At 39.7% G+C, this 26,254-nt stretch overlaps 3 protein-coding genes across 5 annotated transcripts; 2 read left to right on the top strand and 1 right to left on the bottom strand.

The window, feature by feature from the left end:
* The first annotated feature begins 478 nt into the window (after positions 1–478).
* Positions 479–9,894, top strand: LOC117449688 (tumor necrosis factor receptor superfamily member 1A). Its single transcript, XM_034087504.1, has 10 exons — positions 479–742; positions 1,593–1,689; positions 1,798–1,923; positions 2,833–2,910; positions 3,057–3,093; positions 4,168–4,328; positions 4,553–4,705; positions 5,431–5,468; positions 5,676–5,784; positions 8,414–9,894. Exons 1-10 carry the CDS (start codon positions 710–712, stop codon positions 8,725–8,727), a joined length of 1,146 nt encoding a protein of 381 aa, XP_033943395.1. The 5' UTR covers positions 479–709; the 3' UTR covers positions 8,728–9,894.
* A 610-nt stretch (positions 9,895–10,504) lies between these two features.
* ttc34 (tetratricopeptide repeat domain 34) lies at positions 10,505–17,334 on the top strand. The gene is made up of 8 exons (XM_034087501.2): positions 10,505–10,844; positions 11,579–13,330; positions 13,494–13,716; positions 13,825–14,017; positions 14,302–14,468; positions 14,837–15,110; positions 15,282–15,496; positions 16,114–17,334. Exons 2-8 carry the CDS (start codon positions 11,646–11,648, stop codon positions 16,657–16,659), a joined length of 3,303 nt encoding a protein of 1,100 aa, XP_033943392.1. The 5' UTR covers positions 10,505–10,844; positions 11,579–11,645; the 3' UTR covers positions 16,660–17,334.
* Positions 17,335–17,406: 72 nt separating this feature from the next.
* On the bottom strand, positions 17,407–25,516 carry alas2 (aminolevulinate, delta-, synthase 2). 3 transcript variants are annotated; one of them, XM_034087502.2, is made up of 9 exons: positions 25,457–25,516; positions 22,734–23,079; positions 22,056–22,275; positions 21,299–21,483; positions 21,005–21,184; positions 20,007–20,171; positions 18,714–18,982; positions 17,614–17,845; positions 17,407–17,498 (listed from the first exon to the last, which is right to left on the bottom strand). In XM_034087502.2, exons 2-8 carry the CDS (start codon positions 23,056–23,058, stop codon positions 17,657–17,659), a joined length of 1,533 nt encoding a protein of 510 aa, XP_033943393.1. In that variant the 5' UTR covers positions 23,059–23,079; positions 25,457–25,516; the 3' UTR covers positions 17,407–17,498; positions 17,614–17,656. The 3 variants fall into 3 exon arrangements, 2 of the variants coding, with proteins under 2 accessions (XP_033943393.1, XP_033943394.1); XM_034087503.2 differs by having other exon boundaries at positions 17,408–17,498; positions 17,620–17,845; XR_004552495.2 differs by having other exon boundaries at positions 17,415–17,498; positions 17,589–17,845.
* Positions 25,517–26,254: the final 738 nt, after the last annotated feature.

Genomic DNA, 26,254 nt, shown 5'->3' with positions numbered 1-26,254 from the left:
CGTGATTAACTATGGACAATCATGCGATTAATCGCGATTAAATATTTTAATCGACTGACAGCCCTAGTTTAAAGGCTTTACAGTCAATTGAACTTTCACGTTTGATTTGATATACTTTAAATTGATTTCCTCTGATCAGGGATTGAGTTTACAGCACTTTATTGATCTGAAATCTGTCTATATTTGATTTAAAGTTGAACTTAAATGTTCTTTCTTGTTTATGAACAGAAGGAAAATCGAGCTTCACTACTGTGCCCAATATATGCTCCGTGCCTACGCTTTATCTTACACAGAAATTATTATCATGTTTGTCACCAGTTCCTGAAATAATAAGAGGTGCCGTGAATCATAGGAAACGATCAGGAGCCCATTGACGTTGCCACTGATAGTTGTGTCAGTCTGAGTGTGTGTGGGGAGTTAACATGATCTCATATTGTTTCCTGTTTCTCGCAACACTTCTCTGAAAACACCAGAGAACTGACATCTCTGACCCACATGCACACACACACATCCACACACATACTGTACATACACAGGCTTCCTTTAGAACTTTATCTGACTCAATTTACGAGTCAATCTAAAGATGGCTTGAAGTGAGAAAGCCTCATCCTTCTGCAGAATTTAGCAGTGTCCTCACATGGTGATGACCATTTTTTTTTTTAAATGACTGAAAGTAACATTGCTCTAAAGTTGGTTGCTTAACTTCCTGATGTTCTGCTCTACCAACATGAACTTTGTTTTGGTAAGTAATCCAAATCATAAGTTTTATTTTTTATCATTTTCCTGATAATTTAGCTGCTATATGTGGATTATAGATCATCATTTATACAGTTACAGTAATGCAAGTACCATAAAAATGACCAACCTCACACATTATGTCTATTCTGCTTATTGAAGGTTGGTTAAAGTGAGGGAAATTGTTATATGTGTTGTCATTTGTATATACTGCAGTGACTGAATCATGGTAGAGCATAGGTGACTGTAGGTGATGTCGCTCTGAGAGAAATATACAGTATTCTCTTGTGTGGTTTAAGTGTTAAGTTAGCGTTCAGACTTCACATGTTGCTTCTTACCCTTTGATTCAAAACACCATGGCTGTACTGTTGATGGGAAGGCTCATATGTGGATGGTTTTCTGAACGATATGGCTGTGTAGATATTCCGCTGACTGTCATCAAATAACAATAACTACTTTATGCGACTGAATCCACTGAATCTTTTGCATTTGCATTTAAATAATAAGATTTGATGTTGTCTGTGAACACCAGTAGGAAGCTTAGCTGCTGCACTATGAAATAGTTGCAGTGATAAAGTGACTGCGATAATGTTCTGTTTACTATCCCTTGGTAGTGTGTTTTTAAATATAAATATATTTGTTAAATATTTGAATATACACAAGAAGACCTGAATGATGTATAAAAAGGTTCATGAGAATAACACAAAAGATGCCCGAGCAATAACATGATGAGTTTTATTGTGTCATGTTTCTACTACAGCTGTAATTATATATGGCAGTTTGTAGTAGCGTGAAAGTCAGTTACCTTTGTGAGAATCTTCTTTCCACGCAGACCTGTAAACCTTTTTTTTTTGTAGGTGTTCCCACTGATACTCATCTTCCTATTCATCGGACAGAGTTACACTGAGGTTAAAACCCAAAATTCAGATTCATGTTTTAAACTATGCCCAGCCGGTAAGTTGTGAAAAGCGAGCTGTAGGACCTTGGCCTTGTCTTTTACAGTTATAGAGGAATAATCGCATATGATCTCTTCCCCTTTCTTTTTTCCCTTTTGTTTCCCAGGATATCATAAAGTTGGTCCATGCGAAGGGAAAGCTGAAGGGTACAGATGTGAAAAGTGTGTTGATGGCACATACACAGCAATAGAAAACTCCGTAGGCGAATGTAAGCGTTGTGAGAGTTGTGGATGTAAGTACCTTATTCAAACCCAATTATAGACCCATAGAAACACATGCTGTCCACCTGTGGGATATATATATTTGTGTCAGCTTTTGACGAAGATAATGAATTTGATTGACATTTTCTGGTTATTTAAATGAATGCTTTTTGTTGCAGTCCACATTTTTCCTTCTAACTATGAGATTAATTATAATTTCTGCTACATCATTCTGATGAAAATGACTTTGAAACTGGAAAATATGATAACATTAGCATATCATATCTATTGTTGTTGAGTAGTAGAGGAAAGGTATTCAACATAGCTGGTTGAGGCTATATCTAAGATTAGAGACTTTGTGAATTCATACGCTGAGTGACATTTCTATTTTAGTAGTCATAGTATTAGATCATAAGAGTTTGTCTTATTGTCTGTTCCAACCACACAGACTGAACCTGGAAAGAAATATGCTTTTCTTCTCTTACGTAGGATAGCCTGAAAAACACCTCGAAACTGATTATATTGTTCCCTTTGCTTGATTTTAAATCTCTTATAAGTACAAATCGATAGGTACTTATCATTTTGCATATCTATTTGAACATGTCAACTTGTTATTGCATTTCTTCTGAGTTTTCTATGGTTGATGTCATAGAAAACTATGGTTGATGTCAACAGGTCTCACCTTGTTAAATATGGGTTGAATAAAAAAACGAAATTTATTTAAATTCCAGGTTAAATAACATCTTGTCTTTAAAGTTATTCTTTATTCCAAAAGTTGAATTAGATCGAAGAAATAAACTGAATGTTAAAAACAATAATCTAAATAATCCCCAAATCTTGTTTTCTGGTTTATATTGTCCTTTGAAAAACCCTGAATCCATTGTGTCATGAATGTGTTAATGCTGTGGATTGAGACAGACTGGTTTTTGTTTTTTACCCAGATCATCAGTTTGAAGCTAATCCATGCAACTTTACTAGTGATAGGCTGTGCAAGGATTGCAGTTGTAAACAATGCAAAGGTAAGTGAAACCGAAGGGAATTGAAGCCCCAAACTAGCATTCACATCTGCTCTTTTGATCCATATCCTGGCGTATTCAATATAAAACCAACACTCTCCTAGGAAAATGTATAGTATGTTTGACTCTCACAATCTTGTGTTTTTCAGGACCCAACAACCACAGGGAGTGCAAGTCCTGCCAAAGGTGGGATATCTTGCAATGTGACAGTTGTGGGAAAAGACATGTTTAGATTTGATCTTTTGTGACATTTTTGAGAGCGCAGATAGAACTGCAATATCAAGTGAGGGCAGAAATCAGAACAAAAAATCAGTGTACTGTAGTGATGGCTCCTTTACGCACATTGACATTTTCTGCCATTCAATACATTGTTTCTCAGATATGTTATCATCATCACTATCTCTTTATTTTTTAACTTTTCTTAGTTGCTATGTATTAAACATTCTATCATATTTATACATTTAGAGTTAATTTTCGTATTTTTTTTATTATCATCCTATAATACTTTCAATTTCTGTTGACGATTCATTTTGAAGATTGCAACCAGAGTTTGTTAGTGTCTCATCCTCCATAAGGTTTCTGTCACCTAGCCTGACAAAAACGTCTGTTTGGTCGCAAACAAAAAATGTGACAAATAGCCAATCAAAAAAATTCAATTAGACTGACGGAAGATGAATCTCTAACAATTTTGATAATCTATTGTTTCATCAAGCAACAATGTCAACTTTTTCTGACAGCTTCTCAACTGTTATAATTAGCTTTACCTCGTTTATGTTATTTGAAATTATGTGTTCAAAAACATTTGAAGACTTTTTTTCATTATAAACTATGCAAAAAGCTATTATGGCCATCAGCATTATGGTTGCACTCAAAGGGCCGGTTGTAACTTTAAGACTATATAAATATACATATATAAATATATAATACATATAAAATAATGTATTATATTACACTATTGGCTCTGCCTTGGATTTTGATCAGTTCTGGTAATAACTCCATAAATAAAACATCTGAAAGCAGAAGTCTAGGGCACATAATTGAAAGCAAATATTCAACAATTACGGCAATTGTATTGTATATTATATTCTTTGCAAGATAAAATGAGGTCACGGGCCGGATTTGGCCCACGGGCCTTGAGTTTGACACACCTGCCCTAAAGAGGTGATTTTGTGATGTCATAAAACTCATCCCTTTATGTATGGATAAGACAAGTTGTCAGATTCCACTGTTGTCTTCATTTAGTCTCTTCTTTTTTTTCAGCGAGAAGTGTTTGCATCTCCCAAAATGCAAGAGGATATGTAAACAATTTCCTATAATTGCAAATCAATCTTCAACTACAACTGCAGCCACAACAGCATCTACAACTTCACTTTCAAATGACGCTCCAAATCCTGGTGTGAACCGAGTTCCACCGAATCCCTGTTAGTGCTAAATATCTGTGGTACTTTAACATGTGAAATGACAAAATAACTCTGGTCTATTGTTTGTAGTTGCATACTCATATGCCCTAACATACTTTATTAGCTTTGGATATTTTAGTAAGTAAAACAGAGTCTGATTGATTCCTCTTTGTTTAAGCGGTCCTGTTGATTAGAAAGAACTACAGAATGTCCGAAATAACAGTGTTTCTCTGTGTCTTCACCAGTGAAGGAATTTCAGTGGCTTTTGCTCACTGGGGTTTTGGTGCCGTTTCTGGGCTTACTGTGGTTCGTGCTTTTCATTAAGAATCCATTCAAATGTCTCTGCTGGAGAGCGAAAAATGACCTGGTGCCCCCTGTCGAAGATGCCATATTGAACGGTAACTACTGGTGGATTATTTATTAGCGTGTTTAATTTTGTACAGTAAAAAAGTCCAGCAACTTCTACCTCTACTTCACTATGCTTCAGAGGCATACTTCACTGTTTTATTCTATTATATTTTTTAATTGGTCATTAATCAAAATATTGTAATGTTTTTCAGAATAACTTTTCCCAAAACTGAATATTTAAGTGTTTTATATTAAACTAATGAAATATTTTTTAAATAATTGACACATAAAATGCTTCTTACAATTCAATTCACCTGTAATGAACATCCAATATAATAATTTAACACATCCATGTGCCTTTCTGAGTATAAAATAGTATATTTTTCTGTTTATACCACTGTCCTTTTAATTACTTTTTGAATGGAGGGCTTTTACTTGTGGTATTGTGAACAGATATATACCGTTTTTTGGGGCGTTTGATAATTATCTACTGAGAAGATTTACACACAGTGAACAAAAAGTTAAAATGTATTAAAACATGTGTAATTTGTAGATGTGCAGCAGATGTTGTCACACAAATAAAGATACCTCATTTAGAAATCCTTACTTAATAGAATGATGTGTATATAATGCAACTTCAGAAGACATTTATTGCCACAGAAAGTATATCAAGTGTTAAACAGAAAGTGTTTTTCACAAAAATATAACCGAGTTTCAAATGTGCTTTCTTAACAAGCAGGAAGCTTACTGATAATATCTGCTTTCCTCCTAACAGAACAAGGCAGTCATCAAGATAGCAGCCCACACACACTGGTTTGTGCTCGTTTCATACATTTTGTGTTCATATTGAGATCTAGAATGGCACTATTGGTGGACATGTTGACCACAATTTATTGTCAAATTTAACTTAAGCTATCAGCTGTGAACATTTTTAGAATCACATTCACATTAAAAAGAGGAGGTTTGACTGAATTGAATTGGAGTGATTTGAATTTATTTGTTCTTCTTTGTACTTTGAAGACATTACACATATCTGAGGAAACTCCCATGATGACTCTCAGTCAGAGTGCAGCCACACCAGAACATCCTGCCCACATCAGGCCTCTCCTACCAGAGGGTGAACACAAAGGTAAGATTCAGCATCACAGCCTGTGAAGAATGTTGTGGTCTCGTGGTGTCAATTTACTGTGTTGGTTGAGATCATTGTTTGTCTACTGGTTCAGGGGGTGTTTCTGAAACCCCCCTCATGTTGCATTGATAATCTACCTACAAGCTTTTAAAAATAAATGTTTTTTAACGCATGGCATTGGCAATACATCTTCCAAAAATAAGCATTTCTCTACTCTCAGGCTTTTCCCAACAGGCCCTTAAGCTACCCCTCAAAATAAATTACAATTACAGGCCCAGATGAGACCTCTTCTGTTAAGTAACATCTTTGAAACGACCTTCTCGGCCCCAATCAATTATTCAATAATTAATAATCTGGATTTTGACGGTACACTGTAGCACAAACATGTTAAAGACTGCTCTTGCTAAGCTCTTAAATTACATCCACAGACGTTTGTCAATCCGAAACATCACATCTGAGCATATTAAAATGACGAGGAGTTCCCCAAGCCTCTTACCATTATTGTGAAGAGGACACAAAGATGTATTCAAAGATTTGTTTTAAGCATTAAACAAATCAGTACTTGTATGTGCCAAAATGTTTGTTAAACATAAATATAATAAATAATTGTCTTTGGATCCAAAGTAGAACAATACAAGTCTGTTATCGCCTTTAGTCGCCACCGTAAATGACCACAAACCATGACCAAAATTGTAGGGTAATCATTTTCTCAGGCCTACATTTTAACATCTACATTAAGACAAACCAGCCTTCTATGCCCAAAAGAGTATATCAAGAATTAGAGGTCTAACGTTTTAGTAGGACTTAGAAAAAAGAGCCTTTACCATTACCTTGTGTTTTAAACGTCTTATTCAAATAAACTTAATCTGCTTTGCCTTGCCTTACCTTTGAGTATAAAATACACTTGAATTATAATACTGCATGTTTTTACAGACTTAATGGGCTGCAGCTATTTTTTACAATCAACATTTAGTTTAGTAAAGTAATAAATTAAAAGTACTGTAAGATGTTGGCAGTGCATTGATCTGCTCTACTTGAGTCTCCCTTCACCCTTTATACAAGAAGGTCAGAGGTCATCTCATGATCTTACAACTGCTGCTACTGCTACTAACAATATTGTTTATATAGTCACAGGAAGCAAACACAGTTATGGGTTGTTGTGATCCGTTTCAGCACTGTGATGAGAAATAGAATAGACACATATTATCAAAGCGGCATTTTTCTTCATGAGAGTATGAAACTACTTTCTCAACATTTGTAAAGAAACATTTGTAAAATTTGCCTGAAAAAGAGTAAAATCAAGACTTTTTGTGAGTGTTTATAAAATTGCTTTTTTGAGTTGGAACTACGCTAGAAGAAAAGATAAATTGTGTGTGATTGATAGATTAATTTGATCTTTGATCTAAGATCATCTTTTACGCAAAGCTACATGTATGTCATTACTGAAAGTCAAAATGTTGTCTCTAAACAATGTCAAGCTAATATAAGCAACTATTTTGCTAATGAGCGAAGCGTTTCAGTAATTTAATGTTCCAATGATTCCAATATTCACTAATTCCAACTTCTCAAATAAAAACATGTCTTGCATTCCTCTGTTATATAACATTGTAAACTAAACTATTGCTATTCAAACCTTTGGTTCAAACAAAACAACAACATGTGAAGACGTCCGTCTCATTTGGCTCTTTGAAATTGTTTTTTTTCATACTGGTGCAATGTATTGTAAAAACAACAACTCTTGTCACCAAGTGGTAAATTCTCACAATGTGTAAACTTTCTCTGCATCCATATCGATCTCTTGCTAGGTGTACATGCTTTGTAAGAGTATTTGCAAAGACAACTATTTAACATGGGTTCAAGTGTCACCTCACACCTACTTTGCAGAAAGAGGAAAACATTAAGGAGGTTTCGTTTCTTTTACGCACAACTTGTCATTTTGACACTTTCCCTAAATCTGATAACCGATGTTGTGTGCTATCTTCAACTGCAGTGTTCTCAGTCTCAAAGCAGCAGTCCTTTCATCTCTGCATGTTTAGCACACGATGTATCATTGATCAAACGTGTGGCCCGCATTGTGGAGGCGGTAACTGGGAAACAGGACACCCTCACTTCTTCTCATGGGTCAACAGTTCGACCTTAGGGGAAATGGCAAATCAGATAGTGAGTGCATGTCTCTAACTATGAATGATTTGCATCCGTGTACATCATCTTTTAAACCCTTTGAAATGGTCAACAGCCGCACGTGTATAAGTCGTAGTGAGGGTAAAATGTTAATTAAAGCACATATTTTCCAATGCTTCTTTTTATGGCAGTGTAAATGTTAAACACACAGACACTTTGTTATCTGTGGGAGGTGAACATAAATGGCACCCTCCCTTTTAATTGCTCACTCTTTAAAACACTTTAAAGCAGTTGATCAATGCTTCACTCTAATAATGCAGAAATAAAACCTTTTCATATTGAATGTAGTGAGTGCAATGACGATCTCTTGTTTCTGCCTCCGCACCGTTTTTTATATCTTGATGACCTTCAGCTTAGCTTGAGTCTTGGTTTGCAGCACACTCTTGCAAGTGACCTTTTCCACAGCAGAGTTTTGATCTGCTCTGATTATCTCTGATCCTCTTTCTAGTTATCAAACAAATTGAGCAAACTGAGCACTGGCCAGCCATCGTCCTCTATGCCATCATCAAGGAGGTGCCCCTGCGTAGGTGGAAAGAGTTCTTGCGTCTGCTCTCGGTGGCGGATCAGCAGATTGAGCGGGTGGAGCTGGAGGCTGGTCTGGGTATGGGCTCCATGGAGAAGCAGTACCAGATGCTGAGGCTGTGGAGTCAGCGCTCCTCTGGCTGCCTGAATGATGTCTTCTCGGCCCTGCACTACATGGATTTATCTGGCTGTGCCCAGCTACTGCAGGAACACCTGGACAAGCTGCAGTGGAAACCTTAACTGGAGCCATGTTTCCCAGTCTGCAGAAGTTACAAAGACCATGGTTTTAATGGGGCACTGCAGGACACGTGAGGCTTCAGCACCTGGGAACACAAGAACCATAAGAGGAAACTGTGCTTCCTAAAAAGGACACCAACTGGAGCAATAGTTCATCCCCAGGAAACTGAAGTGACGTCAAAAGTGACTCATAATGAGTAATGCAGATGTTTTGTTTTCTACATGTTTAATGGTTGAACATCATCAAATGCCCTCCAGATAAGCGTAAAATGTGTGCCTTTTTGAGTCTTTATTTGGTTGACAGCTGATATTGTACATATCAGTTCCAGGTGGGTTGCAGTGCAAAGTAATCTGAAGAAACGGCTTCCTCAAATACATGTCACAACAACTAAACTATTTTAGAAAGCCGTGTCATGGCCTGTAACAACTTAGGGCAGAACTCTAGTAATATAGGTGGAGATTTAAGAAAAACAACATGAATAAAGGGGAATCCCCTTCTTTTTCTATACAGCTTAATCTCCAGCTTCTCGTGACCCTGCTCTTAAAGGCCAACTGTTTGGTTAGGCTCTTGTTCAGTTTGAGTATTTAAACTGTGTGAACAATCTTTGATGTTGAAGCAGCACACCAGACATCCCTTTTATCTCATTTGAGAATGAAAGTGTATTGGTACAACGCTGCTCACGTCAGTTTTTCAGTTTCCTGCAAATAAAACGGGTCAGGGCGCTGAAGACTGGGTTTTTCCTCACCACACATATTCCATCTAAACGATGGTTTCCTGTTGTGTGGTTGAAGGTATCTCACTTTGAGAGTTTATGTGTGTCATTCCAGTTACTGCAGGCAGTAATGCACTTTCCAGTAAATCCATGTAATAATGTTTTTATATGAATCTAGGTCTGTAGTTTTTGGCTTTTATCTTTGAAATATGCATTGTTTACACATTTTTAAATGATTGTGTTTTAATTTGGTACAATAAATACAACGCTTAATGAGTGGATTATTATACTGAGACTGTCAGGGTTAGTAATTGGGTCCTCACTGGAGTCATCTGGTACAAATGTGTGGTACCGTGGTATAGTAATAGCCAGACCGTTATCATAAAAGAAGGATGTGATGAATAAAAGTCGTGGCCACTAGGTAGCAGTATTGGTATTGTGGTGTTTGAACAGTGGCAGCTGGTGCGCAGTTTTGAGAAAAGGACCCAATACAAAGAAAACGTAGCAGGGTGTTGAGGAGCTTTTATTCTTGAGGTGGATTAGACCAATCTCATGAATTGCAAATTCCGCTTCAGCAGCAGGAACAGCTGTCCACATTGTTCTTGGTATAAAGTAGAGATACAGAGACAGATTTTAATATTGGCATTATGCTTTTACATTCAAATAACGCATTTAAAATTCTGACAGAAGGGTAAGATTAATATTTAGTTCTTCATACACATTAATATGTTGCAAGTGATACGATTTTTAAATTTTTAAAATACTGATGGGTTTATATTTCATAGGAGATATAAATGTAAATTATATGTATGGCTTGTCAATTCTTAATATTGGCCATTTTACACTATACATGAAACAAATAGCTTCACATTCATATGGACGGGCTATTTATGTAGATAATAAGACAACTTTACCCTAGAGCTTTTTCTTTGTGAAACTGCCTGAGATTTGACTTTTTTTTCATGCTTTCAGCGTTCAGCACTCCTATAAGCATTCACTGTCTTTTTCTGTCTACGTTTTCTGTTTACGAAAAGGAGCAGATTTTTTCGCTGCCTTTAAGCAGTGAATCTACGAGCTGCGTCTCTTCCAATGAGCACAGGCGTTAGGAGTTTCCATTGGCAACCGGACGCGTGGAGGAACGTCCCATCAACAGAGGACAGAGACATGAGGAGTTTACCACGATAAGAAGCACATTTCAGTTGCTTGGTTTGTATATTATTGCTTTTTATGTGTCTTTCCACCTGCTAAAGAATTTTTTCTTAACCCCAAAAAACTTCGCTGCACTTTTGTTGTTTGAGCGGACACCGTGTTGCCGTGGTAACTCTGAGTCAAGAGCTATTGAGTTACAAAAAATAGGGCCCGGACCTATTTTCAACCACAGAAAATGAACTGACAACGACCGTATTGGTAAGTCGTTTAACAATGACCAATTAAGTTTGTTAAGTTGTTTTGATATAGGCTACTGTTTACAACAAAATGCAAAGCAGCAAGCAGGTGGGCCAGAGAAAGAGAAAAAGTATTCCGCCCCTCACAAGGGTGCTACGTTTTCATTATGCACATCATCTGTTGAAACCATAGACTGTATATATAAAGGTTGAAACTAGGAATCATTTAATGAATTCTGACCTTTTTCTAACTTGTTTGTCAATCTAATAGTAGTGCACTCGTTTTTGTTGTCTTTAGGGTAGTGTATGTCCTTGAATTTACCACAGTCATATTTTGTACATCGCTTACGTTATTGTAATAGGGTAATATATATATATATATGTATATATAATATAGGCCTATATATATATATAAATATAATATATTTTCAACACAATTCCAGTATGAATAATGTTCACCTATTTTTAAATTGGTTAAGACTTTCTAACATGCTTGACACTAAGTAATTAAGTGAGTCTTAAGACCATAATATTGTTGCTTAAGAGGAAGTTTCATCAGTATTATACTGCAGCGTGAACCAGATAATTATAAGAATGAATGATGGCTGAGTTTCCTTTGAATGCTTTAGTTTCAGGGTCCTGGTATTGTTCACACTGTCATAATTCTTGAATATGACACATCTATTGTTAATGATAACTCTGCTATTAAACATACTAACTTGAAAGGGAAAAATAACTTGAATATTTATTTTTCAGGTGACATCAATGTTGTCATCACTGTGATCAGCTGCAACAACGGATTGAGGGGCTCTGCTGCCTGACCATGACAGCTGTGGTCCGACCTGGGGTCAGTGTCTCAAAGCTCTGTGGGGATGGAGACAGGCTCCTGGGGGCTGGAGATCTGTGGAGGGCCACCTCCTTCTACATGTCCGCCTTCAGGACCCACGCCGCCTCCACCGTGTCCCACATGCGGAAACTAGAGTCCGGCCTGGATGGGGTGATCTCTACTCTGGAAAGTTGGCTCGACAGTCATGGGGAGAACCTCCCCGCTGAGGCTCTTAATAAAGGTCTTGCAGCTGTGTTTCTATCCACACTCTGCCCCAACAATCTGTCTGCAACCATTTTCAAGATGGAGTCTCTCCTTCAGAGTGGGGGGCATGGCTGTGAGGAGATGTTTGCTCGCTGCAGTGCTCTGCTTGAAGGGATGCGAGACCCTTACCCAAAAGATGCCTCTCGCATGGTGTTGATGTTAACTGGTGCCCTGGCCTGCTTGTTCTCGGAACCTCACAGTGTTAAGGGATTGAAGCTTTATCTCAAAGCTTACAAGAGTAACACATCTGAAACTGTCACAATGGTCAAAAGCAGACAAGCTCAGCATGTACCCAAAATAGTGAAGGCCTTTGTAGACCAAGTACTGCACATACATCCCTCTTTAACATTTGACAGTGAATGTGCAATTACAACAAAGGACAAGGAGAAGCTAGATGTGGAGACTTCTACAATTTTAGAGTTGTTATTGGCTATCTCACCTGATAACAGAGAAGTGCAGGAGCTTCAAGCAGCATATTTGTGTTTGAGTGGCAGGTTTGTTGAAAGTGCAGAGGTCTACTCAGCTCTCTTGCATCATGATGGTCAGAACTTGTCAGAAAGGTCATTCCAGGTCACTCCTGAGAGAAGAGCTGGGCTCCTAACCAGTCGAGCAGCTGCCTGCTTGTCAGCTGGTGGACGGACTGCGGAGGCTTGCAGGGATCTGGGGGAGGCGTTTGAGACCCACCCTGCCAATGCCCGGATTTATTTTCAAAAGCTATTCACAGATAATGGCACAGGGTTGGCTGCTCGTAACCATCTCCGTCAGCAGGCAGAGGGAGGCCTGTCTGGGTACAGAGAGAGGGTCCTCCTCCGCCCAGACCTGCGGTCCACTGAAGGAGTTGAACTACTGGACCCTGTCATCACTCGGTTACGGACCCTGTGCCACTTAGAGGCTGACGGGGGAGGGAGGGAGCTGCGGGTACGGCTGGCCGACTGTCTTCTCCTCAGAGGGGAACACAAAGAGGCCCTCTCCATCTGCAGCCAGCTAGCGGCGGCCAAAGGTCAGCAGAGCTATCAAAACACAGTGCAGGTTCTCCGTGGATATACACGACTTCTCTCAGACGACCACAAGGGGGCGTTAGAAGACTTCCAGGCTGTGATTGAACACGATGCCCCCCACCCGTCCAGCTGTGTGCGGGCCCTCTGTGGCAGAGGGCTGCTGCGCATGATGGGGGGATCAAACTACCTCACAGCTCTAGACTATGTGACAGCCAGCGGGCTGCACCCTCAGGAAACAGCGCTGACTGTCCGCTGCTTGGTGCCATGGAACTACCGGGGGCTGCTGTTCACTGTTTTACTGGAGCAGGGACGGGTCATGCTGGAGGGGGCAGCAGAGCACAAAGCCAGGACCAGTGAAGACTCCCAGCAGCCCCAGCAGGGGGATAAGCCACAATCAAAGAAAGACAACCACAGATCAGGGTATAATGTTTGTCATACAGTGTACTGAATATGCCTTTTTGGGGGGAAATGTTTATTAGTCTCATTCATTTTATGATTAATTTTCTAATTGAAATCCTCATTTGAGTTTTCTCACCAACATGCATGTTCTTAGTGTTGCACGTTTGCCTGCTCTGTGCTTCAGGACTCCTGCTGGTGTCCAATCCCTGGCTGTGCTGCTGGTGGAGCTGCAGCCCGGTGCTGATGGGTCTCAGATTCTGGCAGCAGATGCCTTGTACCAGCTTGGCCGGGTGGAGGAGGCCTACCGGCTACTACTCTCCATCAGGCCCACCAACCCTCGGGCACCTATCCTGGCTCGTCTCGCCCTGCTGCAGCTGCACAGAGGCTTTCTTTATGACACCAATCAGGTATGTGGGTCAACAAGTGAGGTCCAGAGGCATTCATTTGGGCTCCTTATTTTACAAATGTTTCATTGAAAGAGATACAGATTCCTTTACTGTCCTTTTTCTCTGCAGCTGCTGAAAAAGCTCATTCAGTGTGGTGATACCAGCTGCTTGCGCCCCTTGTTGGCTGTGGCACAACAGAAGGACCGGGCTCTGCTGCAGGCGCACTGCCACTCTGTTGCCAAACGCATCCTGGAGGGCACTAAAGAGGAGAGTGCCATGAGGGAGGCTGTGGCATACCTCTCCATCGCTATCATGGCCTCTGGTGATTAGAATGTGATTGATGAGATATTGATGTAGTTGCTACTGTTCTGTTTCTGATTGTTGACATAATTAAAAGTCGGTTAAACTTTCATTTAGAGATAAAGAGAAAGCCTGGCTCAAAACTGAAATTTTTTTCTGTTTTTGGCTGCAGTTAATGAAGAGTGTTTTTGATCAGTGTTTCTTCATTTATTGTTAGTGCGTCTTTAAATATGGATCAGTCGATAACATGTAAAATGATTACAGTGTGAATATGGTAAGACCAACCATATAATTGTATGTTTCCAGGTGGTGAAGCAGCAGAATCTTTACTGGAGAGAGCGAGGTGTTACGCACTGCTGGGCCAGCGAAAGACGGCCATCTTTGATTTCAGTGCTATTCTGAAAGAGCACCCTAAACATCCTCAGGCCCTCTGTGGGAGAGGCTTCACCTATCTCATGCTGAACCAACAAAAGGTATTCTTAAGTCAAAACGTTCTTTAATACAGTACTTCAAATAATAAAACATTTCCCCATGGCCTCTAGATTTTTGAGCTTACACATAATTAGCTGCATGGCAGTGAAAGGTAAACTAGAATTTCAGGAAGCTCATAATAGTATCTTCTATAATACTGCCATAACATGCCCATAGGAAAAAATTGCCACAATATACTTACCGCATACAATAGTCAATATAACAGAACTAATAAAAGGATAATTTGGACACAAAAGAACGGCAGTATTTCAGGGGATGAAATGGCGTTTTATATTTTTACAAACATTTTTACATTTTGGCTGATAAGTCATTCATAAACTGTAACATTAATACTGCCTCTCCCTCTCAGGAATGCACTCATGATATCTTGGCAGCCCTTCAGATAAACCCTGACATGGGTATCAAAGACATCCTGTCTCTTAATGACAAGGCACGGAAGCTCGTCTGTGATTGGCTGCATCAATTCTGTCGGAGCAATCTGTCAGATCTCCTGCTCACTAACACTGTCCCCTGCCATGAAGAGCAGCTCAAAGAGGCTTTTATAATTGTCGGAGCTCTGATGAGGACGGACTGCAGAGAGCCCAGGTGGCATCTCCTCTATGTGGACATACTCCTAGCCAAAGGTGAGCCGGGAACTTTGTCAAACTCTGCCCTAACACTCCCAGGGGGATCTTTGATGTCACTGAATGTAGTTTGGATAGGAGATTTTTCAGGCTGTCCTGTGTGGACCATTGAACCTTGGGCTCCTTGTTGACTCTAATCCTTCCTCCTGCTGTTCTGGTCCATCTGCTCAGGTGAAGTGAAGGCAGCAGCCGCTCATCTGTGCCAGGTGTTTGGACAGGAGCCAAGAGATGCAGTGGCCCAGGCCCGGGTGGGCGTGGTGGAGGCCTGGCAGCAGAACTACCACAGCGCAGCTCGCCGGCTCAGCAAACTGACTGAGAAACACGCATCCAGTCTTCCCCCCCTGCTGGCCCTGATCCCATTCAGTCAGCGGAAACGCATGGCACAGGTAAGCCTACTGTACGTGCAGGAATCCTGAATTCAGCTTGCTGCATGCCAGAACTTTTGTGTGATGGCTATATGGAAAGATAGTTGCTAGAGAAAAAATATATATTTATAAAATAGAAAAAAGATCTATGATATGTTCAAATATAAATCGCTTGTTGTTTGGTGTTCAAGAGTCTTAGATGTAGCAACTGAACTGTCTTCATGGTTTTGTTTTTCTGTCTCTTTTTAATTCTGTGAAGCTCCTCGAATCTTTTCTCAAGATAATTTCTCATTTCCAGATTTAATCTCATCTGTCGGATTTTTTTCACACGCTATCATTCTTATTTACTTCCCTTATTATGGTTGGACACAGGGCTGGCTAAAATATATTTTAAAATGCTAAAACTATACAAAACCGTGCAAAACTGCCATGTCACTTCCATCAATGTAGGTTTCTCTCTCTGAAGGTATCACGATAAATATTTCAAAGTAGTTTACAATGATGGAGAACATCAATACAATGCTTATAAGACAGGGCAACAGCATATTTCCTGAATCTCGATAAGGTATCGTAAATTAGCAGTATTTATGTATAAATAAAGTGTATAAAGGTATTGTTCTGTATGTATATTGTAACAGGCAGCAGCTCAGGAGGCGAGCAGTGTGTCTTCAGGTGGCCGTTGGGACCGGGCCCTCTCTCTCCTCTCTGTGGCCGTACAGGCAGCAGGAGATCACAGACTCCAGTATCTCCGGCAGCGGGCCGCCTGCCTCGCTCAGCTGGGCCTACACGAGCGGGCCGTATCCGACCTGGACCGAGTTATCAAGAAACACAGTGGGTCCCAGGCCAGATGCTCAGATGACCCCCGGGTCAGGGCAGAGGATCTGTGTCGGCGGGGCCGCAGCATGGTGCTCTGCTCCAGAGAGGCAGCAGCTCTGGAGGACTTCTGTCAGGCCTTGGAGCTTCACAGGAAACAGGCTCTTCAGTGTGTGGAGGCTGGACTGGGGAGGCTTCGTCTGGCTGAGTGCTTCCTGCGGGGGGCGCTTCAACTCTACGGGGAGCAGCAGCTCAGTAAAGCCTGGACACTGATCGAAAGTGGGCTCCTTGTGGATGGTGAGAACGCAGAGCTCCGCAGACTGAGGGCAAGGGTCAAAAGAGAAGAGGCCAGCTCCTGCAATATCAACTAGTGTTTATAGTCCGAAATTCACATAATGGAGACATGTCAGTGCCTAAACCTTATGAAATCTTCATGTGTAAGTCGATTTAACACAGTTTGATAGCAGGCTTGATAAGTACATATTATGTCTTTATGTAATTTAACTTCATTTTGGAGCATTGAAAAAATAGTGTGTTATAGTTTTCAGCATTGTCTTAATTGCAGCAAATGTTGAAATTGAGAGGAATGTGAATGGTTGAGGATTATAACACCACACGTTTTATTGAATATTTTATTATCCCGTATTTTATGAACAGATTTAACTATGGCACTTCATACATTTGATGTCTGAAATATCACTAATATGATTATTGTGGTTACATAAACAACAGATGATGGTCTTGATCATTATATGATATAAAGGAAATCATGCAAAATGAAATAAAAATATTGCTTAATGCAAACAATCACACCTAGATAAGATATTTAAGAAAGTGTCCAATGTGCAGGTTTTGTGCTTTTGAGATAAAGAAGGCACAATTCTTTTGAATCATATCCATAACAGCAAATATAATTGAATAAGCATAAATACAGGAAAACATATACTAGTCTATATAAAGCAGGTTTAAACACAAGAACAAAGTCAGAAGTTCAGCACTCTTCTCAGTGCACCTTTTTGCTGGTGCTTGCTACATGTTCTTTGGTATTATGCCATAACAGTAATGTATTGTGGCTCCATATTTCCGAAGACGGACTTCTCCCACTCGCTCATCAGGTCAAAGTGCAGCGGGCGGGCACAGAAGGTGCAGGAAGCTGTGGCCGGGCTGCTGACCAGGAGCCCCGCCTCCTGCCATACCTCACACAGTTTATCTGTCAATCAAACATAAACCCTCATTAGAATGAAAAATGAAATGCCAGAATGTATTTCTCTTTTAAATCTCTATCTTAAAAGGTAATCACTCTCGAATGGATGAACATGAATCACTTTTACTGGCTTTTGTGTCCTGTTGACTTGATTGGGACATTCACTAGAACAACTCTGGATCCCACTCATCCACAAAGTACTCCATCATGGTGGGGTTGTGATGAAGAGAGGGAGTCAGGCGCAGCAGCTCCTCCCCACGAGGCACTGTGGGGTAGTTGATGGCCTGGACGTAGATGTTGTGTCTTTCCAGCAGGGTGTCGCACACCTTGGTGTTCAGCTCAGCATTGCCCACCTAGGAAATGGATCATGAAAAGTGATGTGAGCCATGTAGTTAAAGCCTTCATTATTATACACAGAATGTATGCGATCGACTTGCTGGGTTCAAGAGCGTGCCACGGGAAATAATATTAATAACTTTCTGTGTTAATAATAATAATATAATAATGCATTTCAGAAAACATTTATTAGAATAATGATTCAATTAGCAATATATGATGCATGGTCATGACTGATGATATCACGAAAAGATTTAAGTTTCCTTAATTTCAATGCAAATGTAATTATCTTAATGGCTTATAATCGCTTTTTAAGATCATTGGTTTGAATATAACTGGTGAATGAAAAAGGCTAATCATTCCAGTGGCACACTTTCTGTGTGGAGTAGACTTCAGGATTTTTTCACTGCAGACATTTTGAGATTTTACAGTATTACAAATGTAACATTAACAGTGTGTGACAGTGAGCCATAGCAGAATACCCGGAACCTGAAACTAAAGCAGCTAAATGTATTCAGGTCTCATTCAATTCAATATTTATCATATGCAGCCTTTCTAACTGGGACATTTCACAAACAATAAAACACCTATTCAGGGATGTGCATAAAAGCATGTTATACATCATAACATTAGGTAATTATACTACCTACAATGTGAAGGGTATATACAGAAGAAATATGTTATTAGTGCAATATTTGTATCCTTTTGATGTAACAGGCAGGATGCTGTTATCCAGTTCCTATATCTGTGACGATTTTAAGATAAATTGCGTTCCCCAAAAGATGCTCTAAATACAAATTCTAACAACTCGAATAGTCAGGATAGGAGTAGGTGGAGTAGGTGGAGTGAGGTGGAGGTGGAGGTTGCAGCGGTGAACCTTCATACCCGGATGGGGATGATGTGGCTGGGACAGTTGACCACAGGAAGGCCCTTGTCCATGAGCAGCTGCCTCATGTGTTTGACGTTCCTCTGGTGGGACCGGCGCAGCACCTGGCCCTCGGGGCTCCTCAGGACCCGGACAGACTCCAGGGCTCCAGCCAGGACCATGGGGGGCAGGGCGGTGGTGAAGATGAAGCCGTTTGCAAAGGAGTGCACAATGTCCACCAGGGCGGCGCTGCTGGCCACGTAGCCTCCAACGCAGCCGAAGGCCTTGCCTGGGACAAAGGACAGAGGTAGTGTGGAGTGAGGAATCAGGGTCCTTATATTGAATCTAACAAACTTGACTTGAGTATTTCCATTATATTACTTTATCTACACTATTACATTTCACAGGGACACATTTTACTCAATGCTTTTTTTTTTTACAGCTAAACCTTGTCATTTTTCAAACATGCTTTGTTATAGATAAAACTATACCTAACAGTATATAAAGTACTTCAAATATTATTTTCCTTATAATAACTAGTATTAATATAGATATATAACCTGAACAATAACATAACAATTGGAAAATGGCTATCTTGCATAATGTGTACTTGATTGTGCATTTTATTTATTTCTACTTTTCCTAAAATAATAATGCTCGGCACAATGACACTTAACTCACTGTTACATTTTGAAGTCCCAAATCATATACTTTTACACATTTAATTGATCATAATTGATTTGTTATTTTTTCAATGAAGACACGTTTTCTGTGTTGATTCATAACAGTAATATGTTATTTGAGTTTGAGCTTGTTTTTTAAATGTATTACCAGGTAAACACTTGCCTGGTCTAGTTGACTATAACCATTCTATTGTGAAGTGTTGTAATCCAGGGTAAATTCACACAAGATAGTTGTCATCATAAAGCTACACACAGCAGCACCGACTCCCTCATGATGGTTTTATCAGAAAGACCAGAGAGGGAGTAAAGCCGGCTCCCAGCTGATAAAACCTTTGATTTCTCTAATGAGAGCGCACTCCTCTCTTGTCCTCATTTAACCAACATGAGAGACATATCATGCCTGTAGATGAGTATTGCTGCCATGTTGGCAACATGACAGTGTTAGTTAGAGCAAGCAGCTGTAAATGGGAGTTTGGCCAAGAAAATAAGCAGTTAATCTAAGACAGTTTAAAACCGTTGGCCTTGCACTTTTGGTGTAATAGTATACAGTTTTTCAGAAATGGAGATTAAACAAAACAGTTGGCTTACTATTAAATTGACAAGAAGGTTATTTCTGTAAATGTTACTCACCTAAGGTTCCAGAAACAATGTCAAGCTTGTGCATAACATTGTCCCTCTCTCCCACTCCAGCTCCATGGGCTCCGTACAGGCCCACTGCGTGAACTTCATCAACAAACGTCAGCGCTCCGTAGCGATGAGCAACATCACACAGCTCCTCCAGAGGACATATACCACCTGAAAGCCAAGGGCAAAAAGTGTCAGTGTATCCAACTGTGTGAAATAGCCAAACAGTAAGAAATTCACTTGGCAAATGTCATCACTGTGTCAGAGTTAGGAGAGTAAGGTTTTAATATTAAAATGAATACCTCTCCGAGTGTTTATATTAACACAACCTTTCTGTTTCTGTTTTTAAAAAATACTCCTCGATATGGTTCCAGTCATCCATTTAGTCTACTTCAGTTTGTGTTTATGGAGCTGTCAGCAGGGTAAGAGCACACCAAGACAGAGCTGAGAGGAGAACACTACTTCCTCCCATGGGAGACAGTGATTAATGGCAAATAATATTGACTGAATTGATTAGCTATGAATCCTAAATGACTGCTGGAATTGACTTATAATCCACATAGAGAATTAGGACCTTTAAAAGTAGCATTTTTACTCATGAAGGGTTTTTAAAACCTGGACATGCCCATTGTGAATTTGATATCTTGGAACATTGTTGCATTAAAAGTATTAAAATAGATTGGCTTTAGTGTGAGCAGATTATTTCCATAACCGCACAGCCACAAATGTAAAGTAAAAAATGATAATCTTACTTTTTTACCATTTATTTATGAACATCTTTTACATAAAAACAGTGAGCAGAAAGGCATTGTGTAGCAGGTAAACAAACCCATCCTATAACTCTGTTCAGTATATTTAACATCTTTTAAATCTTGATTCAAATCATTTGATATCAAGTATTTCTGCAAATAAAGGCAACATTTAAGTATGTTTACCCTCAACAATAGACATGAAATCTATATAATCTGATCTATAAGTGAAAATTAAATTGTTGTTGTACTCACCGTCCATCGAGTGCACGGTTTCGAATGCCACTATTTTCGGTGTCTTGGGGTCGGAGTGCTGCAGCAGCTCCTCCAGGTGTCGGCTGTCGTTGTGGCGGAAGATGAAGCGCTTGACTCCGCTGTTCCTGATGCCCTGAATCATCGACGCGTGGTTCCCTGCATCAGAGTAGATCTCGCACCCTGTACGCCACCATGAACACAACATCCATGAGACCAGTGGAGCTGACTTCCCTTGAATAATACTGAGATTTAATCAACTTCTCTACAATGTCAGGGTCAGAGGTCAGTATTTACCTGGCAGCATCTTAGCCAAAGTGAAGAGGGTGGAGTCATTTGCCGCAAAGCAGGAGGAGAAGACCAGCGCTGCGTCTTTCTGGTGAAGCTCAGCCAGCTCTTTCTCCAGAGACACATGGAAGTTACTGGTGCCGGAGATGTTCCTGGTCCCGCCTGCGCCTGCCCCGTGTCTGTCCACAGCATCTCTGAGAACAGCCAGAACAGAATCATAAAACACTCAGCTCCCATAATCTGTTATATTAAAGGTGTCCTGTTGTTTTCTTTCATATTATCTGAAGGCCATCTTCAGAAGCTGCAAAACCCACTAAGTAGCAAATAAATACAAGTGACATACATTTGGTAGGAAAGTGAAAAATAGATGACTTTGGACATGATAATAGCTGGATTCTGCTTTAGTTTTGCTTTTTTGCAAGAGCTGAATCAATAAGACTTAGTTACAGAAATCAAAAAGTGTGACTTGAATGCCACAAGACTTGAATTGACTTGAAACTTGCCAGTAAAAAACTTTCACATCTCAAATTTTGACCTGAAGTAATCTTGTTAGAAAAGGAAGTCAGTGACATGCAGGTCCTTGAACATATAACCTTTCTGAAAATGAATTGTAAGGTGTATAAGGACTTAATCTTGGGTATCTCTCATGTAATACATAAAGATATGTAGAGCTATGAGAGAAAAAGGCAGTCGGACAAATGAATTTGAATTTTATACTAGTTTTAAAGCATTAACAAACATTTACTTTTTCCCCTTCTCCTTTTACCTGATGGCACCGAGGACGGGGTGCCGGCTCATTCCCAGATAGTCGTTGCTGCACCAGACGGACACCTGGGAGCCCCCCCGCCCAGAGAGGGAGTAATCCTCAGCGAAGGGGAACACCTCAGCGCTCCTGTTCACCATCTTGAAGACTCTGTATGTATGGTCCTTCTTTTTCTCAGAAATCTTCTCCATGAAGAAGTGGTCGTAGTCGTAGCTGGAGCCGACTGCAGGGGGACAGCTCGGACTTTAAATCAGTTACAGCACTCAATGAACGAATAATCTAATCAGACAAATAAAGACTTTTACCGTACTAAGATGTATTTTATCCTACAGTAAATACAAAAGCTCTTGGGTTGAAATGGACAGATGACAGGGCTCTATGCTACGTTGGGATGAGGGTGGAATTGGTACTTATAGAGGGTTTGAGTTTATTTCAACTTTAAACATATGTTGTCTTTGAGCAGGTGGGTGACAGTGGCGGTTTGAGCTGATGTTGGGAGGATTGAATCCTTTGAACCCTTCAACAGAGAAGTCATCAAACCTGTGAACGAGGAATGCAGGAGTGTCACTGTGAGAGTTTGTCTCCTATTGAATATCTGACTTCTCCTACAGTTTGAATGATGTCCTTCTGGTGCTATGTTCGTTCACTTTAGCCTTATTACAGCTGGCTTGTTCTTCTTACCTTCTTGTACGTCCTCCTGCACCTCGGGCCTGGCTTGGACCACCCCGATCTGAGAGGTGACGAAGGGGCAGCCCTTGGATACGGACACAGCCACCTGAGTAGCGGTCTGAGCGAACAGCCTCCTCTGCTCCACAGTGGGCAGGGGCTTCGGTTTGGAGGGTGAGACGCTCAGCTCGGCCTCCAGGTAGTCTGTGCCGCTCAAACTGATCTGACGGGCGATGATGGGGCATTGGTAAGCCAGAGAGAGCAAGGCGGCTCCTGTTCTCCTCAAAGCCGGCTTATTCGCAGACTTCAGGAAGGGGCAGTGATGAAGGAAGGTGGCCATTGTAAAGCAGCTGTTCTTACTCTGAGATAGTACAGAAGATAGGAAATTATTATTCTACACAACCTCAAAGACATATGGCAGATCTGAATTGGGCAAAAACATTTGACTCTGAAAATTCACACTTTGTTCTGTGTTGTCCTTATTATAAGGAGGGAGGAATATATGAAATGGAATGTCAGTTCAAAATCTTTTGACTATGACTTTAATGCTTATACGTTGGCCACCTAGTTTGTGAAGTTTGGTGAAATCATCAGGATGGTTTATTTGTTAAGTAGTATCTGTATTATATGTAGCTATTTTGGTTTCTGTCTTCTTTCCTAAATAATGGTGTTTTCTAAGCTTGGTTTGACTAGCGTTTTGTATTTACTTGTTGCTCCAAAATGTAAAATGATGATGACTGGATGTGACAATCCCATCATACTTCACAGAGTTAAATGGTTCTGATGAGCCAGAAAGACCTGGAGAGCTTGGGTTTAGCTACGCAGAGCAGACGGTGCCTCCTCCAGGGTGCGGCAGGTTGCTGCTGCTTATCTTAACTCTGCAGGCGCTCAAGTTCTGCCCTGACAGACGTCATCAGCTGATGCAGGATACCTTTACAATAATCCTTAATAAAACCCAGCAGGTTTTGCATCTGCTCATTTTTGACAAATACGTTTAATTTCCCTGCTGGTAAAAGTTTCTTCGACTCAGCGGACAAAATTAATGTTGCTGTGATACTCGACCAATAAATAACTCACAAAATGATAAAAAAAAGAAATTAAAATATATCTTAATTTGCTTATGGGCACCTGTATGTGTAGTTCAGTTTACAAACAAATGCTGGCTGTATCACTTCCCTCACAATCCCCTGCAGTCAGCTGATAAGGCAGTTCTTGGAATCTGTGGCTCTCTCTTGTGGGAGATGTAATCTTCCCAGTAGTGTGTCAAACACCAGGGTCTTTAAAGGCCACAAGTAAGTCAAAAGGTTTATCTGAGTTATGTTTTTGTTTTGGTTGAATATATTTAACTTTTAATCACAAGCAAAATTGCTATACAGGCTGTAGTTTCCACATCTCATGTTTCTTCTATTGACTGTCCGCAAAAGTATTTAGGGATACAATGTATGTGCATTGATATTCATTTATTTAATGTGTTCTCGAATACACTGATAAATAAAAAAAGCTTACATTTATGTACACAAATATTCCTTATTTGATGCTGTGTGTATATGTTGCAAAAAACAACAAAACCTTTATTTATACAGATAAATCCCATTGAGATCATTGATCTCTTTTTCAAGGGAGACCTGCTCAAGTAGTTCCACATGAAACATAAAAACATAAATAGAACAACAAAAGGACATCATACAGCATCATTTACAAAATCATCCACATAAGCAGGTACCAATAGCTTCCGATTGAGTAGCATCCAATCGAGCTTTAAAAACATTTAGTGGCACCAGATTGTTCAGTTTCCATTTAATCTGCAGACTATTCCAAGACAGAGGAGCTGCGCATCTAAAAGCTGTCTTCCCTAAGACAGTCCTAGCAGTTGGCACATTTAATAAAACCACAGCATTCGATCTCAGGCAGTAGCCACTTACAATTCACTGTGAGATCAGGGAGCAGATATAAGATGGAAGTTTCCCTAACATGGCTTTGTATATAAAAATGTACCAGTGACTGAGCCTCCGTACAGTTAGTGAAAGCAAACCAGCCCTTGCATACAGGGTACAGTGATGGGTTAATGCTTTACAGTTTGTCACAAATCTCAGTGCACTGTGATAGGCAGCATCTAACTTGACCAGGCAATTGGCAGGTGCATTCATATACATCAGATCCCCATAGTCCAGCACAGGTCAAAAGGTCACAGTGACTAGCCTTTTCCTGGCCTCAAGCGAGAAACAGGACTTGTTCCTGTAGAAGAAACCTAGCCTAACCCTCAGTTTTTTAAGCAGGTTATTGACATGAAGTTTAAAAGTAAGACAATCATCAAGCCAGATACCAAGGTATTTGTAACAGTTAACCACTAAAAAAAAAATATAGTAGTTTATCAAACAATAACACTAATTCTAATATTTGTATAATTACTACTACTACTACTATGACTATAAATCAAATGATAATAGTAATACTACTAGCTACAACAACAACAACAGAAATAATAATAATTATGATTTGTATTTTTAAAGATGTACCGCTATTAACTAATTAAACAACCACAACTGTTATGTAAATACCATATGTATTATTTGACTAAGTGAATGTACGTAATGTTTTCTATTTGAATTACTGTCACCTGCCCAGGGGCTGGGGATGAGAAGGAGATATTAGCTATAACTGTTTTTTGATATAATATTACATATAGCCTCTGTCAAACCATAAATACATAAATAAATAATAAATGAGAAGAAGCTTACCTGTTGACCTGCACTGAGGACGAACTTCAGAACAGAAAGTAGTCAGAAGGTCAGAAAGAGTCAGAGGCAATCATCTCTACTCCCACCCCCAAAGACCCAGGGGGTGTGTGTGTGCGTGTGTGTGTGAGAGTGTGTGTGTGTGTGTGTGTGTGTGTGTGTGTGTGTGTGTGTGTGTATATGTGCACAGCAGTTTTCAAATATAATTAAATACATTTACTGAAGTACTGTACTTAAGTTAATTTTTGAGATACCTGTACTTTACTTGAGTAATACATTTTCATGTGCTCTTATTTTTATTCTATCATATTTATTAACAAAACATATGAAATAAGAACAGCTGAAACAACACATTTGTTTGTAGGAAATTGGCACAAATGATGTCATCATCTTTTGTAATGTTAAACGAATCTTATCACGTGTGAATATTTGCTGCTTTTCCTTTTGAATTATTTGAATGAATTTTATTTTATTTTACATTCTTCAGGTTTGGACTGTAGGGTGTCACTTTGGGCTCTGGGTAATTGTAACAGTATTTCTCGGCTATTTCAGAGTTTAAACAAACCAAACGATCAATAATGGAGAAACTAACCATCAGATGAATACACGATTTACAAATATTTTTAGATGTAGTTGCATACAAAAAAAATCATGCGTCCTAATTAGATAATGATATAATATATAGCAGCATAATATGTAACAGCAGATTTACTTTTGATTGATTAAACTATCACTTTAAGACTATGAGGAGTTTTACTTGTAACAGAGTATATTTACAGTGTAGTACCTGCTCCACCCTGG

The sequence above is a fragment of the Pseudochaenichthys georgianus genome, chromosome 7, assembly GCF_902827115.2.
Source record: "Pseudochaenichthys georgianus chromosome 7, fPseGeo1.2, whole genome shotgun sequence".
NCBI lineage: Eukaryota > Metazoa > Chordata > Actinopteri > Perciformes > Channichthyidae > Pseudochaenichthys > Pseudochaenichthys georgianus.
This window is presented reverse-complemented; position numbering and strand designations above follow the sequence as displayed.

Coding starts and splice junctions, on each gene's coding strand:
- ttc34 (XM_034087501.2), top strand. CDS start 11,646: ATGACAGCTGTGGTCCGACCTGGGGTCAGTGTCTCAAAGCTCTGTGGG. Junction 13,717..13,824: donor TTCTTTATGACACCAATCAG/GTATGTGGGTCA, acceptor TTTTCTCTGCAG/CTGCTGAAAAAGCTCATTCA. Junction 14,018..14,301: donor CATCGCTATCATGGCCTCTG/GTGATTAGAATG, acceptor GTATGTTTCCAG/GTGGTGAAGCAGCAGAATCT.
- alas2 (XM_034087502.2), bottom strand. CDS start 23,058: ATGGCCACCTTCCTTCATCACTGCCCCTTCCTGAAGTCTGCGAATAAG. Junction 21,484..22,055: donor CCCGTCCTCGGTGCCATCAG/GTAAAAGGAGAA, acceptor GGCTGTTCTCAG/AGATGCTGTGGACAGACACG. Junction 21,185..21,298: donor TTTGGCTAAGATGCTGCCAG/GTAAATACTGAC, acceptor GGTGGCGTACAG/GGTGCGAGATCTACTCTGAT.
- LOC117449688 (XM_034087504.1), top strand. CDS start 710: ATGTTCTGCTCTACCAACATGAACTTTGTTTTG. Junction 1,690..1,797: donor TTTTAAACTATGCCCAGCCG/GTAAGTTGTGAA, acceptor TTTGTTTCCCAG/GATATCATAAAGTTGGTCCA. Junction 3,094..4,167: donor GAGTGCAAGTCCTGCCAAAG/GTGGGATATCTT, acceptor CTTTTTTTTCAG/CGAGAAGTGTTTGCATCTCC.